Source organism: Bufo gargarizans, chromosome 1 (genome assembly GCF_014858855.1).
Source record: "Bufo gargarizans isolate SCDJY-AF-19 chromosome 1, ASM1485885v1, whole genome shotgun sequence".
Lineage (NCBI taxonomy): Eukaryota > Metazoa > Chordata > Amphibia > Anura > Bufonidae > Bufo > Bufo gargarizans.
Window position 1 is genome coordinate 351,653,629 of NC_058080.1, and position 14,915 is coordinate 351,668,543.

A 14,915-nucleotide genomic window follows, 5' to 3' on the forward strand; every position below is an offset into this window, starting at 1 on the left:
CACCCCCCCAACGTCATCAGCCGGCCCCCTGAAGGACGGCCCTGCGCATGCGCATAAGCGCTTAGACGCGCGGGCGCCATCTTTAACCAGGGCATGTTGGCGTGGGGAGCCGCCTGAACACGGCCACAGCGGCTCCCCGCAGGTCTGGTAGCGAGTGCGGGAGCAGGCAGACTTGTGGGGAGCGGCTTCCGGCACGGCCACAGAACTACCGCTCCCCAGGGATAGGTCTTCCCACGGCCATGCCACAGACCCCCCCCAGCGCTGGCTCTTCCTCGAGGTATGTCATGCAGCGATCCGCTGCGTTGCTTCTCAGGAACTCCCATCCGGAGGACAGGAAACCTGAACTGGTGTTGGGAGGAGGTGTGTCCTTTTTATCTTCTCAGGTTTCCTGTCCTGATGGGAGGTCCTGAGTCGCACTGGGTGCAGTCATGGGCGAGGGGAAATGAGTATTACCCTCACCGGTAATCCGGTTTCCTGTAAGTCTCCATGACACCACATCCTGAGATTGACTCCCTCCTGATTGGACAGGAAAAACACAGAGGTTAAAACCCCCACCCCCTCCTCACGTCACCAGTGTATTTTAACAAAGAACCCCAGGATGAAAGGATAATAGCTAATAGCAGAAAAAAAGGGTGGGATGTATGTGGTGTCATGGAGACTTCCAGGAAATCGGATTACCGGTGAGTGTAATACTCATTTCCCCAGTCGTCTCCATGACACCACATCCTGAGATAATATCAAAGATACAATTAGGGGGGGACGACTGCCGACAGGACCTTACGTCCGAATCTTAGGTCATCATTAGCAAATCTATAGACGCCTATAGTGCTTAGTGAAAGTATGAACTCTTTTCCAGGTTGTTGGCCTGCAAATCTGTTGTAAGGAGGCTGAAGCTTTTTCCGCCCAGGAGGCGGCCATGCCTCTCGTAGAATGTGCCTTTAGGGAAGCAGGGACATCTTTTCCCTGAGCTTTGTATGCTTCGGAGATGGCCATCTTAATCCATCTGGAGATGGAACTTTTCGCCGCTTTCCTCCCCTTGTTAGGACCTGAAAATTGGACAAACAGATTTTTGTCTATTCTCCAAAGACTGGTAGCTTCCAGGTACTTTAAGACCGCTCTCCGGACATCTAATGTGTGGTAAGTGGTTTCCTGATCATTTTTCGGATCGTCACAGAACGAAGGGAGAACAATGTCCTGAGACCTATGGAAGGTCGAGACTACCTTGGGGAGGAAAGTTGGGTCTAATTTGAAAATTAATTTGTCCTCAAATATTGTAAGGAATGGTTCTTGGATGGACAAGGCCTGCAGCTCACAGACCCTTCTGGCTGAGGTTATTGCCACCAAAAAAATTTTTTAACGGTAAGCCATCTGATGTGAATAGAGTCCAGAGGTTCGAATGGATCGGAGGTTAGACCCCCTAGTACCGTATTAAGGTTCCATGGTGGCACCATGTTTCTAATCATAGGTCTGATCCTATCTGCTGCCTTAAGGAATCTGGATATCCAGGGATGTTCCGTTAGCTTGGTATTATACAGTGCTCCTAAGGCCGATACCTGGACCCTAAGGGTATTGGGGATAGACCTAAATCTAGCCCTTCTTGAAGAAAATCCAGGATTAGTGAGATGTTGGCTCTGAACTGGTTGAAGGAGGTTCCGGACCAATCAGCAAATTTCTTCCATATTTTTTGGTACTTGTCGTTGGTACTCTGCTTCCTGCTAAGGAGTAAGGTGTTCACTACTTTTTTTGATAAACCAAAGTTTAATAAGTTGGATTCTTCAGAATCCAGGCTGTTAACTTTAGTATTTTCAGGTCTGGGTGAGTGATGGGTCCCTGACTTAGAAGGTCCGGCCTCCGAGGTAGAAGGAGAGGAGCTTCCACACTGAGGGCTTTCAAGAGGGAGAACCAACTTCTCTTGGGCCAGAAGGGGGTTATCAGGATTAGTGTACAATTTTCTTTTAGGAACTTCTGTAACACTCTGGGGATAAGCGGAAATGGGGGGAATGCGTAGACTAAGTTTGTTGTCCAACTCTGGTTGAAGGCGTCTACTGCCCGAGGATGATCCCTGGGGTTGAGGGAGAAGAACTGGTTTAGCTGATGATTTCTCCTGGATGCAAACAGGTCTATCGTCGGCCTGCCCCATTTCTTTGTGATTAAGTGGAAGGCTTCTGGGGCTAACATCCATTCCCCTGGGTCTAGTCTGTGCCGGCTTAGGTAATCGGCCTGAATGTTTAAAACTCCCTTCAGATGAACCGCTGAAAGAGATTGAATGTTGCCTTCCTGCCCAGGAAAAGATTTTGTTTGCCAGGTTCTGTAACAGGCGATGCCTTGTGCCTCCCTGGTGTTGGATGAAGGCCACGGCTGTAGCGTTGTCCGAGTAGACTAGGACGTGACGTCCTTCTGCCAGCTGACTCGTGTGTTTCAGTGCTTCCCACACTGCCCTCAGCTCCTTGAAATTTGAGGATTGCTGACTTACGTAATTCCCCCATGTTCCCTGGTAGGAGTTCCCCTGGACGACCGCTCCCCAACCGTGGAGGCTGGCATCTGTTGTGATGACTAGAGGGAGATCTTGTGCCCAGAAAATCCAGTTTTCTAGGTTGGATTTGCTGAGCCACCAAGTTAGTGATTTTTTGGTCTCTGCATCCAAGAATATTTTCCTCTCTAGGGTTAATTGCGATCTGTTCCATTTGTCTAAGATGAACTTCTGGAGTGGTCTTAGATGGAACTGTGCCCAGGCTACTGCTGGAATGCAAGCAGACTCCCTAACACCTTCATAGCCTGTCTTATCGAACAGAATTTCTCCTTTTGAACTTCCTCAAAGCTGTTTGAAGTTTTACTATCTTTTGAGGTGGCAGAAAGGATCTTTGGGAGACTGTGTCTAAAGTTATGCCCAGAAAACCCTTGCGTTTGGATGGGATTAAATCCGATTTTTCCCAATTGATGAGCCAACCTAGGTTCTGTAGATGATCCAGGACTAACCCGAGATGGATTTCCATGGTCTCTATGTTGTCTGCCACTACCAGTAGGTCGTCCAGATAGGGGATCACACAAATTGCTTTTTCTCTCAAGGTTGTCAAGGCTTCCGCCATTATTTTGGTGAAAACCCTTGGGGCAGAAGAGATCCCGAAGGGGAGACACCTGAACTGGAAATGCTGAATGTTTCCCTCCAATTTTATAGCGAACCTTAGGAACTCCCTTGACGACCTGTGAATTGGGACATGATAATAGGCGTCGCTTAAATCTATTGTGGCCATCACTGGATCCTTCTTTAAGAGCTTTACTGCTGACTTCAGGGTCTCCATTTTGAATTTTTGATATCTTACATATTTGTTTAGATGTTTCAGATTTATAATTACCCTGGATTTCCCGTTTGGCTTCTTTATAATGAAGAGGCGGGAACAGAATCCCAGCCCTGTCTGATTTTTTGGAACAGGCTCTATGGCGGCCAAGGTTAATAGGTTTTTTATGTCGTTTTTTAAGGTCGCAGTTTGAGATGGGGGAAGGGTAGTGATCACGTATTTCTGTGGAGGGGAAGAGAGAAGATCTATCAGATAACCCTCCTGTATAATACTTAAGATCCACCGGCTGTTTGTTACGTGCTCCCAAGATCTTAGAAAGGAGCTGAGTCTTCCCCCCACTGGTATGGCATCATTGTTTTCTGTTGGATGAGGAGGCTTCAGCCGATTTGGGTTGAAGAGAAAACTTCTCCCCCTGCCTCCCTTCGCATAGCTCCACCTCCCAGTCTTCCCTTTATATCTTTTTTATTCTCGGGCTGAAAAAAAAAAAATCGGTCACGAAAGGGCTGCCTTTTTTGTTTATATCTTTCCTCTGGAAAACCCCTTTTTTTATTTGTCGCGTTGTCTAGGATTTTATCCAAATCTTCTCCGAAAACGTACTGACCGTGGAAGGGGAGTGCGATTAATTTATTTTTAGATGTGATATTTTCCTGACCACGCTTTAAGCCATAGTGCCCTTCTCGCTGTATTTGAGAGAACAGCTGTACGGGCAGATAGTTTTACTGATTCGGCTGCTGCGTCTGCTAGGAAGGAGGTTGCCATCTTAAATAGAGGCAAGCTCTCTAGAATTTGATCCGGTGGTGTCTTATTGACCAGATGTATCTCCAGCTGGTCTAGCCAAAGGTTCAGTGTTCTGGCCACACATGTAGAGGCGACGCCTGGTTTGAGAAGGGCCGCCGTAGTCTCCCAGGTCTTTCGCAAGAGACTCTCCGCTTTCCTGTCTAGAGGATCTTTCAACTGTGCTGAGTCCTCAAACGGCAGGGCCGTATGTTTTGCTACCTTGGCCACTGGCGCGTCTACTTTTGGAATAGTCTCCCAATCCGTACAGTCCTCTTGGCTAAAGGGGTAGCGCCTCTTAATTCCCCTTGGGATAAAGGATCCTTTATCCGGTTTTTCCCATTCTGACCGAATTAATTTTTGTACATTATCAGGGACTGGAATAACCGCCTTCTTCCTTTCACCTAGACCCCCAAAAATTTCTTGTTGGGTAGACTTAGGAGCTTTAGGCATCTCCATCTGAATGGTGGCCCTGATAAGTTCATCAATATCTTCAGGATTGAACAGGAAGCGCTTATATTCACCCTCTTCGTCTGAAGATCCTGGGTGCTTTTGCACAGATTCGGAGTCTGAGACCGCCAGCCTCTCAGAGTCGGAATCCAGGATAAGTGATTTAACACTACGGGAGTCCTGAGTGGGGGGAACTTTGGGGGGAACTTTGGGGGGAGTAGGTTCTCTGGCAGTTAAGGCTAGCTGAACCTCTTCTTTTACCACTTTTCCAATGTCATCAATTAAACTAGAAGACTCAGCCTTGATGACACTGGCTGTACATTCTTTACACAGGGCTTTGGATCCCGTGTTAGATAATCTTTTGCAGCAAATACCACATTTTCTAGTTTTTTTGGCTGCAGAAGTCGAATCCTTTTCTCCCTGAAATGGTAAGGGAGGAAAGGATGAGCAGACTGAACCCACCATACGAAGCATGTGCCTGAGAACAGGTTACTCACTGTCCCAGGGTTTGATGCAGGCTCGGTTCCAGAGCCCGGCGTGAGGGGGGTGCTCATCCTGACTCCCGACCGCTCCAGAGATGCTCCAAGTATGAGAGCCACGCTATGCAGGGCGCCATTACACAGGTCCTGTGCATTTTTATAGCGTCCTCCTCGTGCCGCTTCAGGACCTGTGGCGCATGTGGATGACGTCAGCGCGCTTAGCTCCGCCCCTGGCGTCTGACGTCATTTGCCTGCCGGCCGGAAGGGACACATCTCAGTGCCGATCCGCCGTGTTCCTCCTTCCCTCTGCATCAAGCCCTCCGGGACCGCCGCAGAGGGAATCTTCGCAGGGGCACTACGTATGCGCCCGAGCCCAGGCCTAACCGAACAGAGGAGGGAGAGCTGCACTGCAGATCCGACCTCGGCCTGCAGATGAAAAATAACTCCAGGTGAGCCCAACGAGCTCCGTGCACCTCTCCTGCTTCCTTATCCTGATGGGACAGGAAAAACACTGGTGATGTGAGGAGGGGGTGGGGGTTTTAACCTCTCTGTGTTTTTCCTGTCCAATCAGGAGGGAGTCAATCTCAGGATGTGGTGTCATGGAGACGACTGGGGAAAAGAACATTTGCTGCAGCAAATGACTGGCCTGAGCAGTCTCCTTGTAGTTGTAGCACTGAGTGTCAAGTATGGTAAAGTTTTCTTATAACTAGGACAACTTGTTTAACTTAAAAGGGAACCCATCATCAACTTTATGCTGACCTGACTGAGGGCAGCATAAATTAGTGACAGAAATGCTGATTTCAGCGGTGTGTCGCTCATGAGCTAAAAGTAAGAGGTTGCTGAGAACCAGCATCATAATCATTACAGCCCAGGCCTTGAAGAGAGTCAAATCTACTTTAGAAGAGTCAGAGTTATTCATAATCTCCTGCACTCATCAAACTGCTGATGATTGACAGTTCTCTCCTAGAGGGAAAGAGAGAAAACTAGGTAGAAGACTGTCAGTCATCAGCAGGTGCACAGGGAGAGCAGGGATTTATGAATAACCATGACTCTTCTCAGGTGGCCTTGACTCTTTTCTAGGCCCAGTCTGCAATGATTGTGATGTTGGTTCTCGGCAACAACTTACTTTTAGCTTATAAATGACAGACCGCTAAAAACAACTCACCTGTCTCTACTTTATTCTGCAGTTAGTATGGGCAGCATAAAGTTGATGACAGGTTCCCTTTAAAGGGGTTGTCCCACAAATAATATTCTACAGTTTTTAAAGCAGCACCTGGATCTTAATACTTTTGTCATTGCAACTAATTAAAAATTTAGAATAGCCACAGAGTTATTCAGTAAAATGTATCTGTATAGTGCCACTTGCTCTTTGTTTGTTTTTTTAATCTCTTTGTCCTGCTCACTGCGATGGCCGCACATGCTCAGCTTCATCCTTCAAATGTCTCCTGATCTGTGATAGGGAGAGCTGAGACACGCCCCCTTAGCTGCAGCAGAAAAGACACTCCCCTTGAGCTGACAGCTTGATATAAATCTAGCAGAGCAATGAATGGCGAGATCTCTGGATCCATGTGAGGTACAGGGCTGGTTTTAGCCTTGTTAGAAAGAGATTGTTGTGTACTATATGAGGTATGATATTCATATTTTAGAATAATCATGGGTTAACCCCTTTAAGTCATGAATGCTGAAGAAAACATCATACAAGTGAAGTAGGTTTAGGGATGATACGCCTTCTATTACAAGATCCGTAATGAATTTGATGCATCAGTTATACCTTTTTTATTTTTATTATTACCCTTAAAGAGATTTTCTGGGAATCTTCATTATTAACTTATGGCCCCTAGCCTATATTTACTCTTCCCAGAATTCAAGAGGAGCACTTCCTGGCCTATAAGACTCCTCAAGCTGCTTAGGCGCTCTCCATAAGGACATATCCCCCAAATCCTGACCTAGGTCTCTCACCCAGTTAAGCCAGTACTCTTTGCTCTGCATGGATGAGGGTTCAATCACCCCAAAACAGCTGTTTGCAGATGATGTGCTAGCTTAATTATTATCCAAGGCCTGTTTAAAAGGTTGAACATTGACTTATAGTAGGGATGCTCAACCTGCGGCCCTCCAGCTGTTGCAAAACTACAACTCCCATCATGCTTGTACAGCCTATAGCTATTAGGGCATGTTGTAGTTTTGCATCTCTGACTTATAGAATACCTACCTTACATCGGCTGGAATTAGAGGCAGAGCTTAACCTCTTCAAGATCAAGCCAGTTTTCACCATAAGAACCAAACCATATTTAGCAAAACTGACATGTTTCACTTTATGTGGTAATAACTCTGGAACGCTTTTACGTATCGAAGCCATTCTGAGATTGTACATCATTTGAGTCCATATTTATAAAAAATAAATAAAAATCCCAAATCTACAGAAAATTTGGAAAAAGAGTCACAATTTTTAAAAATGTGAATTTCTCTGCTTTTAAAGCAGATGGCAATACCTCATAAAATAGTTGTTACTGTAAATTTCCCAGATGTCTACTTCAACTTAGCATCATTTTGAAAATGTCATTTTATTTTTTTAGGACCTTAGAAGGCTTAGAATTGTAGAAGCAATTCTTAAAATTAAGAATATTTCCAAAACCCACGTTTTAAGGACCAGTTCAGTTCTGAAGTCACTTTCTGGGGCTTACATAATAGACACCAGCCATAAATGGTCCTATTTTAGAAACTAAACCCCTCAAGTTATTCAAAACTGATTTTTGTTAACCCTTTTGGTGTTCCACGAGAATGAAAGGAAAATGGAGGTGAAATTTCTAAATGTAACTTTTTTTTTTTGTTGCAGATTTAAAAATTTTAGCTATTTTTTATTTAACACTGCAAGGGTTAACAGCCAAATAAAACTCTATATTTATTACCCCGATTTTGCAGGAAACACCACATATGTGGTTATAAACTGCTGTATGGGCACATGGCAGGGCACAGAAGGGAAAGAGTGCCATATGGATTTTGGAGAGCAGATGTCGCTGGGATAATTTTAAGTTGACACTTGAAGACCCCCTTATGCACCCCTACAGTAGAAACTCTCAAAATGTGACCCTATTTTGTAAACTACGGGATGAGGAGATAGTTTTGTTGGTACTATTTTGGGGTACATATGAATTTTTAATCGTCGATATTACGCTTTTTGTGAGGCAAGGTTATAAAGAAAAATGGCTGTTGACAGGATAGATCATGTGTTGTTTTTATAGAGCAGGTTGATACGGAACAGACAATACCAAATAGGTGTATTTTAATATTTTTTTTTCTTCATTTTCTGAAAGCTACATTTCTTTTATTTTTCTGCCAATCGTCTTATGCAAGGGCTCTTTTTTGCAGGAAGAGCTGACATTTTTATTAGTACCATTTTTGGGTACATATGATTTTTTTTATCATTTAATATGACACTTTTTTGCAGCAAGGTGACCAAAGAATTGGTTGTTTTGGCACAGTTTTCATTTTATCTTTTTATGGAATAACCTTAGGGGGTAGATCATAGGGGGGTAATATTTTTATAGAGCAGGTTGTTATGGACGTGGTGATACCCAACGTCTACTTAAAAAAAAAAAAAAAATCTCAGTTTTACACAATAAAAGCTTTTTTGAAAAAAAATTATAATCATGTTTTAGCATCTCCATTTTATGAAAGGCATGTTTTTTTAAAAAAATTTAGGGCAATTTTCTTACGTAAGGGCAAATTTTTTGCAGGAAGAGATGATTGTTTGATTGGTGCTATTTTTGGGTACATATGTCTTTTTGATCGCTTGGTATTACACTTTTTGATGTGTAAGGTGATTAATAAATGGATTTTTTGCACAGGTTTTTTTTTTGTTATTTTTATTTTTTTTACAGCGTTCACCTGAGGTGGTAGATCATGTGACATTTTGGTAGCGCCTGTGTAAGGCATCGGAGTTGCCATAGCATCCATTGGCCTCCTGTTACCACAGTGCAGGAAGGAGGGGGGCAATGGAGTCAGAGGGAGTCCCCTCCCTCTGTAAACCCCTTTTGTGCCACGGTCACGTCTGACCGCGGCATGTGAACGGTTACTCTACCAGTATTGCCACATACAGCGATGCCGGCGGATGCAGCCGGGCCCGTGCTGGTGTTCAGGCAGGCGCAGCTCCTGCACCCGCCCCATCACATCACGTACATGCACGTGGGGATGTGGCAAGAGACCGCATTCCTTCACGTACATATATGTGATAATGCGCAAATGGGTTAAGAGCTCATTTGCATACCCTCTGACCTAATGAAAGACACATACTTGCTAGTTTCCCACCGCTCTGGTCCTGCTTCCCGGTTACTTCCCCCATCTTCTAATCCCTGGCTTGTTTACTTTCAGTCCAGATATGGTCATCTGTGCCGCTGCAGCCAATAACTGGCTATAGCATTGACATGTCGCCAAGCGGCATGTGACCTAACAGAGACATGCCACTAAAGCCAGTCATTGGTTGCAACAGCACAAGTGACCATATCCATACCCCGGCTGGAAGTAAACGAGCCAGGGATCAGAAGATGGCCTACAAGGAGCCAGGGTGCAGGACCGGAGAGGCAGAGAACATTTAAGTATGTGTCTGTGTCTTTCATTAGGTCATACATGCTAGAGGCCATAAGTAAATAGTGAAGATTCCTAGAAAACCCCTTTACATTTTTTTAATGAGATAAATCTACAAGTATAGGGTACATGTATGCCAGTACTTGTGCAGCTCTGCTATGATTCAGGTGTCATTTATGGCACAATATTCACAATGGGATGACAATAAAATAATCGTCATGACATAGGCGATTTCTATTGTACCTGTTGTTTTGACGCCACTGAGGACGGGCCGGCATAACTTCTTCCTACAACAGAAAGAAGCATTAAGTATAATTTGCACTCATCAATCCGCCTATTTCTGCCTCCATGCTTCTCCTATTCTGGACAACCCCTTTAATAGTATTCTTTATTTATATAGTACCAACATATTCTGCAGTGCTTCAATCAGGGAGTTCATGTACAAAGCAACAAACAAGTCAACGTTTAACCCCTTAATGACTGGGATATTTTGCAACTTAGTGACCAGGCCGATTTTTGCAAATCTAATAACTTTATAATGCTTTTACTTATCCAAACAATTCTGAGATGAATTACGATGTGAAAACAATGTTAGTGGTTAATTCAAGTCGATATGTTTTTCCTTTCTTTGTTAAAAAAATTCTAAAATTTACAGAAAATTAAGGGGGGGGGGGGGATAAAAAAAAAAAGTGAATTTCTCTGCTTTTAATATACAGTAGATACGGATAACTTATCAAATAGTTATTACTTAACATTCACCATATGTCTACTTTATGTTGCTATTCTTTTTTAAATAATTTGTATTTATTTTTTTAGGATATTAGACGGCCTAGAATTTTAAAAGGAATTTTTTACATTTTCAAGATATTTACAAAACCCTCTTTAGGACCAATTCAGGTATGAAGTCACTTATATAATAGAAAACACCCATAAATGGCCCCATTTTATAAAATGCACTCCTCGAGTTATTCAAAACTTAAAAGGACAATATAGTGAAATTTCAAAATGTATATATTTTTTTAACATTTTTTCGTTTTATTAACTTTTTTTTTTTTTTACTGGAAGACAGCAAGGGTTAACAGCTAAATAAACCTCAATATTTATTACCCTGATTCTGCAATTTACAGAAACACCCCACACGTGGTTATAAACTGCTGTGTGATCACACCACAGGGCTCAGAAGGGAAGGTGCAACAAAATTTTCTGGGCCAAGTTGCACTTGAAGACCCCCTGATGCACCCCTACAGTGGAAACCCCCAAAAAGTTACCCCCATGTTGGAAACAACACCCTGATATGGTGCTCACCAGAATATTAAAAGTTTAAATCCCACCCTTTCCCAATTTTAAATACAAATATAAACAATAAAAAAGGAAACATATTAGGTAACACCACATCTGAAAAGGTCAGAAAATTTCCTGTGTGGTAAACGCCGTAATGAGAAAACAAATGAAAAATGCACAAAAAGTCGTTCATACCACCAAAAATGGTACCAATAAAAACTACAGTTCATTACGCAAAAAACAAGCCCTCATACAGTTCTGTAGACATATAAAAAAATAATGCCTTTCAGAAACTACACAAGTTCGGCATTGCCGCAATCGTATTGTGCCCAGTCAGTTCATTTTTAGTGCACAGTCAACGCCGTGATGTCAAAACCTCAAGAACTTTGGTCGAATTGAGTTTTTTTTTTTCAATTTTACCCCGCAAAGAATTATTTTCCCATTTTCCAATACAAGGCATAGTAAATTAGATGCTGGTGTTAAAAAATGCATCCTGTCTGGCAAAAAATAAGCCCACATGTGATTATGCGAACAGAAAAGTAAAAAAAGTTACGGCTATTGGAACGTGGGAGGAAAAAAAAAAAAAAAAGTTGGACTAGGCCCAGTCTTTAAGGGGTTAATAGATCAAGTCTTTATGTACATGGTGATACCAAACATTTGTAGTGTACATTTTTTTCATTTTTAACCAAATTAAAAATGCGGATGTAAGGAAATTATGTCTGTATCCACACACACATTTATATACATGTATTAATTCAGCCTTATATGCTTGTATTAAGATATGCAGAGTTCTTCTTTAAAGGAAATATTTTATAACACCAAGCCTAGTAACACAAGCTGGCAGGAAGTGGCTGTCTGAAGCTCAAAACCGCATGGCTAGAAAGAGATATGCATGCTTTGCAAAAGAATGCCACATTTATGAAGAAGGTACCTGGAGAGAAAACTGCTGAATGCATGACATCATAACTGCAGAAACATATATACTCATATATACCTTTGTACGCATATATCTAACATGTGCATTAGAGATATATTTTACACTTGCTATAATACTGGTTATATAAGCATCTTGTATATTGACGTTCACCTTTTGTGAAGGACGTTTTATCAGATAAATGTTGGTACAAAATAAACAAAGATAATTCCGCGAAATATTTGAACAAAGCGAAGGTCGACAAACATGGTGGTTAGATATCTAAATTCTAAGAATTATAAATGCGTCACATATGTACCTTGTTTCTGAGAAATTATCATGACTTTTTTACTTTGGCTGTATAAAGGGAAAATTTATCAATTCGCTACCTGATTGGACTAGACATGGGGGAGGTATACGCTAATTTTGTGGTTTGAAGCTATAAATTGTCTACGATGTCAAAATAAAGGGGCAGCCATTTTAAACCTATCAATGTGTATTGGTCTTCAGTGGTTGTCCGGCCGGTGATTCACACACAGACAAACCAGGGGCCCTTTCAATTGGTAGCAGAGGATGGTTCACTGACTATCCAGGTGAGTAATAATTTCTGCCACTATTTATGTTGGTTGGAATGTTTCTCTCCTGGATACGGTGAATATCTAATGTATACTGGATGGCAGGTTAGTTGATAGGTTAGTTTAGTGTTCATATGACTGTGGGACAGACACGAGGCAGCACTCAGTGTTCTGCGTATCCTGATAGGAGCGGCGTCTCCTATAGGCACAGTGGTTGGCAGGGGATGTTGTTCCAGGAACATACATCATATTGATGGCAGGGAATTTTCCGAATGTAGAATTAGTCTCTTCGGACGTTGGCAGGGATTTTACAAGTGGGAATTAGTCTCACTTGACGGTTTATTGAGTTACAGGAAGGATAACTCTGGATTTATGTGAAACAAGGAAACAAGGTACCAGGAATATATGTAAAGGAATACATATGATACAAAGGAAACAGTGAGGGAAACGCATACATCTCAATGCAGATGTTGGTTTCTAACTCACTAGGATTGTCTGTGGAGTGAATTGTTTAAAGAACATAACTGTACAGTTATAACTTGGAAGGTGACATTGATTACTGCAGTGTATTAAGTCCATAAATGGTGTTGCCCATATTAGATATTTTACACGTGTGATAAGAATATTGTACTGGTGGAAGATCTGATTGTGCTGGCTTAATTGATCCTCAACAATACTAACACAATTACTTGCTGCTATTTCTACGCTGCTATTTCCACCTCACTGTTTGCTGCTAAAATATATATATAGAGTTCATTGTCAATTGCATTAAACATTATGGGTAACAGCGTGGGAAAGGATCTGGATGGTGAGCCAGAGACCAGACCCACACCGTTACATTTTGTATCAGGCTTACACACAATGCTTAATACAAAACAAGAGCCGAAAGAGGATTTTTATAGTTTCTGTAAGAGACTGTTGGATCTCTACAGTAGTACAGGGATGAATGCACCTGAATTGTTCAAGACTACATGTATGAATAATGGGGACCCTAAGACAACGCAGCTAATAAAATTAGTGAATAACGAATGGCTTACTCAATCGGTGACAGAATTTATGGAAGACATAGCAAAACGCTCAGCCTCTGGTGTTTTCAATCAAAAGGGAGGAGTATTCCCATTGTTAATGCAGCAGGACATACAACAGGAGTCTATATTGTCAGGTGGGGAAAGCAATTACATGATGATGTCAGGTTTCTCCCGGGGAAGGGATAATAGAAGGGGTCCGAGAAGTAGGGGCCAAGCAAATTACCCGGGAAGAGTAGAAAGAAATCAGAAACAGGGCTGTTTCATTTGTGGGAGTCTAGGTCACTGGAGGCGGGAATGTCCAAAGGTGAGAGATGAAGATAGGAGAGGATACAGAGGGAGAGGCGCCTCAGACTACCGAGGGGGACCCAGACAACAGGAAAGACAGCAAGATATGGCAAGAAGACAACCCCAGGGAGATCTTATTAACATACACTGGCCAGCACAGGATGGGGGGAGTAGACAACCCAATCTGCAATCAGATTTACGGAGGTGGTCTGAGCATGAACACCCGTCCCCACGGGGGAACAATCACTATTAGGGGTGCCCAGAACGAGTCCCGTCCTTCATTATGCATTTTGTTCCAACTGATTGGCAAGTTTTACCACAAGTAATACTGCAAATTGATGGTATTACAGTTAATTTATTGCTTGACACCGGAGCAACGACTTCAAGCGTAAACAAAATAGACTTCATTAATGACAAATGCACCGAAGGAAGTTCTATGGGTATCAATGGGACGACAGTGATACATAAGGTGACAGCACCGCTCCCGGTTTGTACTCTTACGGGAGAACTAGTGACGCACATGTCTTTTGCAGTCCTGCTAGAATGCCCCGTTTGCCTATTAGGAAGGGATCTAATGGCAGCATTACAGATTTCATTAGTCTTTGACAAAAAGGGAAGACTGACAGCGACCTCAATGAAATGTGACCTGACAAACCCAAAAAGACGTGACATGAATGGGTTCTTTTCAAGCATACCAATGTCCCTGGAAAATCATCCAATCTGGGCTAAATGTAAAGACTCAGTAGGAACGATTAACTGTGAGCCCTACCGGCCCTGTTTGAAGGAGGGGGTTATGCCAACCTTTCAGAAACAATACCCATTGAGTGAGGAAAAGTTAGAGGGTATAAGGCCGCAAATTGAGAAATACTTACAGATGGGAATTCTTAGGAAAATTGTCAGTCCCTGGAATACACCGATAAATCCCGTAAAAAAAAATAATGGCACGTGGAGATTAGTACAGGATCTAAGGAAGGTAAACAAGGCAATTATCCCACTTCCCCCCTTGGTGGCAGACCTTACAGCTGTGTTTGGGGCCATTCCTGCGGGATCCAAATACTACACTGTAGTTGACCTCAGTAATGCGTTCTTTTCCATACCAGTGGCTTGGGATGCACAAAGTCTTTTTGCTTTTCAGTGGGCTGATGATGGTCAGGTGACTTGGACCCGTCTCCCACAAGGTTTTGGGGATAGTCCAGCAGCCTTTTCTATTGTATTAAAGGCTACATTGGAAGATTGGGAACCAAAGAGGGGAT

The 14,915-nt window shown here is 42.8% G+C and overlaps 1 protein-coding gene across 7 annotated transcripts in view; it reads right to left on the reverse strand.

Annotated features, from left to right (window-relative positions):
- TJP3 (tight junction protein 3) overlaps positions 1-14,915 on the reverse strand; it is a 108,749-nt gene that overhangs the window by 9,105 nt on the left and 84,729 nt on the right. For all 7 annotated transcript variants that reach the window (XM_044268646.1, XM_044268640.1, XM_044268652.1 and 4 more), the window contains exon 20: positions 9,824-9,867. In XM_044268646.1, the coding sequence (XP_044124581.1) occupies positions 9,824-9,867 (44 nt within the window). The remainder of the gene's footprint in view (positions 1-9,823; positions 9,868-14,915) is intronic.